The sequence below is a fragment of the Silene latifolia genome, chromosome 2 (genome assembly GCF_048544455.1).
Source record: "Silene latifolia isolate original U9 population chromosome 2, ASM4854445v1, whole genome shotgun sequence".
Classification (NCBI taxonomy): Eukaryota; Viridiplantae; Streptophyta; class Magnoliopsida; order Caryophyllales; family Caryophyllaceae; genus Silene; species Silene latifolia.
This window is the reverse complement of record NC_133527.1, coordinates 95,115,728-95,119,341: the sequence shown is the minus strand read 5'-3', so window position 1 is coordinate 95,119,341 and position 3,614 is coordinate 95,115,728. Positions and strand designations below refer to the sequence as shown.

The 3,614-nt window shown below is 40.5% G+C and overlaps 1 protein-coding gene across 1 annotated transcript; it reads right to left on the bottom strand.

Moving 5' to 3' along the window:
* Positions 1-989: 989 nt before the first annotated feature.
* Positions 990-2,620, bottom strand: LOC141641105 (uncharacterized). Its single transcript, XM_074449782.1, has 4 exons — positions 2,533-2,620; positions 2,288-2,466; positions 1,661-1,707; positions 990-1,500 (listed from the first exon to the last, which is right to left on the bottom strand). The coding sequence occupies exons 1-4, from the start codon at positions 2,618-2,620 to the stop codon at positions 990-992; spliced, it is 825 nt and encodes a 274-aa protein (XP_074305883.1).
* Between the last annotated feature and the right edge of the window lie 994 nt (positions 2,621-3,614).

Genomic DNA, 3,614 nt, shown 5'->3' with positions numbered 1-3,614 from the left:
CTGGGAACCTTTCTTTCCTGAAGTAAATCCATACCAAGGCCCCCGACACAAACTATTTATTCCTCTTTCGAACCATGAACTGCTTCTGATCGGACTCATTTGCTTTCTCAATTTGCCTCTTGACTGCAGCATGCAGTTTCAGGATCTGTTTTGCTATTTTCTTAGCATTACAGTTTATTTCTTCCTTAGGCACACTTGATATATCTAAGGGCATTAAAGGATTGACCCCATAAACCACCTCAAATAGACTGTGGCCTATTGTAGATGTTGGTGCCCCGTTGAAGGCAAAATCATCTTGAGACAGCTTCAAATCCCAGTCTTTCAGTGACTTGTTGACAATACATCTTAGAATCCTTCCTAATGTCTTGTTTATTACCTCAGTCTGGCCATCTGTTTGAGGATGGTGAGTGTGCTGAGCAACAATCTTTTATTTAGTAGCCTCCATAAGATTTTCCAGAAATAACTCATAAACCTGACATCCCTGTCAGATACAATGGTCTTTGGAACACCATGTAACCTGACTATTTCTTTCAGATAAACTTCAGCAATGCTTGCAGCATTCTCAGTCTTCTTGCAAGCTATAAAATGAGCCATTTTGCTGGACCTGTCAATAACCACCATTACATATCATTGCCTTTTTGAGTCCTAGGGAATGCAACTATGAAATCCATAGTGACATCTTCTAAAGGCTTGCCAGTCACTGGCAATGGAGTATAAGGGCTACCTTGAAAGGAACTCTTGGCCTGTTGATAGATATAACACCTCCTTAGGGCAATTTGGACATCCCCCATTATTTTAGGCTAATAGAATTGGTCCTGCAGTATTTCCAAGGTTTTATGAACCCTAAAGTGTCCTCCCAGTTCACTATAATGGAGCTCCTTGATCAGCAGATCCTTGTATGAGCCTCTTGAGACACATAGTTTTTTTTCATGAAATGAAAACCCATCCTGCAGCTGAAATTTGGTTCCATGGATTCTAGCTCCCTCAGTCTAAGCTTTCCAGTCTTCATAAAAATTAGGATCATAATTATATAGCTCTTTCATGAACTCAAACCCAAGAACCCTTTGTTTCATGACTATCAGCAAGGAATGCCTCCTTGATAGAGCATCAACAACAAAAATTTTCTTGTCCTCCTTGTATTTGCTAGAAAATGTGAAGGACTGCAAGAACTCAACCCATTTAGCATGCATGTGATTCAGTTTGTGCTGGCTAGTGATATACTTCAAGGCTTCATGATCTGAGTGCAGCTCAAATAGCTTAGGCTTAAGATAATGACTCCAGTGCATAAGAGCCCTGACAAGAGCGTAACACTCCTTGTCATAAGTAGAGTAGATAAGTTTAGCTCTACTTAACTTCTCACTGAAATAAGCCAAATGCTTTCTCTCTTGAATTAAAACAGCGCCAATGCTAACAGCACTAGCATCACACTCAACTTCAAACAGACAGTTGAAATCAGGCAATCTTAGGACATGTGTTTTACACAACAACTTCTTGATTATCCTGAAAGCCAGTTGAGCTCTCTAAGTCCACTTAAACTCTCTTTTCCTCATGAAGTCAGTGATTAGAGTAGCAACTGTTGGGCCTGATATTTCCGCAGTTACCCTGGCCTGATAGTCAGGGTATGGTCGTCAGGGAAAGTTCAAGTTTAGTGCTAGATAACCAAGCCTGGACCCCTGCACCATCTTCATAACCAAGTTCAACCCTGGACTGACAGTTAAGACAAAAGTGCCATGGCAGTTCAGGACAGGCACCAGGCAGAAGAGGACAATGGTCGAGCAAGAAGATATTATTTGACCAAATCAAGAATAATTAAGGAGAATATTTCAGCATTATTACACCAATTAAGAGAGAAATTAAGGAGAAGATTATATCATATCATCAAGCATTTATCCGGATATTGAAGAGCATTGAAGATGCAATTAATGGCGTCATTAAGAGGGAATATTACGCCATAATTGTGAAAATTATTCAGCTTAATGATGATTACTATATAAGGGGGACTCAAGATCATTCCAAAGGACATTCTATTACGTTGCAAGCAAGAACATTACAACACTTAGGCAAAATACTGTATATTGTACTAGTTATACAATAATTCTCCATAATACTTAGTGAAATCCTCTCCTGGCTTGGTGCCCGTGATTTTTTCCCATTTAAGGGTTTTTCACGTACAAATTCTGTTGTCACTTTTTATTTTATTTGCTTTACTTTACGCACAAATTGACTTGTCCTGCGATCGTAGTCCAGATAGTTGAGCTAGTTAACCCTACAATTACTCTACCCTGACCTGATTCTGCCATGCGCAGAATCCACCCAAAACAATTGGCGCCCACCGTGGGGCATCTAGCTCATTTAAATCTTTTTTCCTTTCCACAAAAAAATCTTTTTTCCCTCTCACAAAAAATCTAAAAAAGAAATTAACAGAAAATGGCACAACCCATTGTGGAAGAGCAATTGAATATAGCCCTATAACAGTTGGCAGAAATGGAGAACCTAAAAAAAATGTTGCTCAGAGCGAGGCTGAAATCTTACAGCTGAAAGAATCTGAGTCAGCCCTGAAAAAGAAGTTGGAAAAACCAGGGATCAGGCTCCAAAATTCAGCCAGGAACTCCGTTCTCATCAATCATTAAACATTTTGATTTTTCAAATTTTGGGAGCCCTAGTACGAAGAAAGTAATCAATATAGGTGATGAAGAAACTCCCAAGAATGATGAAGAGAAGCCTGATGACACAGGAGCAGCAATCATGATGGCGGTAGTCCAGGAGATCAAGAAGCTCCATCAAAAATTCGAAAAAATACCTGGAGTACCCATCACCATGGAAGAGGTTGCACGTGATAGTTATGCTGATTCACCATTTGTGGATGAAATAGCAAAGGTGGATCTCCCCAAGAAATTTATGGTTCCATCCATGAGGACTTATGATGGGACCTCAGATCCACAAAATCATGTGGCCTTCTATAAACAAAAAATGTTGGCTGCATCAATTCCAAGCGAATATAGGCAGGTCTGCATGTGCAAAGGATTTAGAACAACCTTATTCGGTCCTGCGCTGCAGTGGTACATTAACCTGCCCAATGGAAGTATCAAGTCCTTTGCTGACCTGATCAACACCTTCAACCAGCAGTTTGCGAGCAGCAGGGAATTGGAGAAACATTCTAGTGACCTATACAGGATTACCCAGAAGCCGGATAAGACCCTCGGAGTTTTCCTGAATAGATTCAATAAAGAAAAGTTTCTATTTCTAGATGTGACGTTGGGACAGCAGTGGAGACATTTAGGCAGGGAGTATTACCCCATAGTGACCTCTATGGAGAACTCACCAAGTATCCCTACCATACCTTCGAGGATGTTCAGGCCAAGACGCTTGCTTATATCAGGCTAGAAGAAGACAAGAGCTACAAGGTTGGAGCATCCAGCAATACAAAGGACTATGAAAAGACGAACAGGAAAAGTGCAGGTTACAGTAGGGGAAGCAGTCACAGGACAACCTCGTATACCAGGCCTGATTATTCAGAAGTCAATTTGACACAAGAACAGTAAGGTAAGACTAAAGTTCATCCACCTATTTCTGAACATAACTTCTTTGTTGACATTGCAGGCCTGATCCAACGA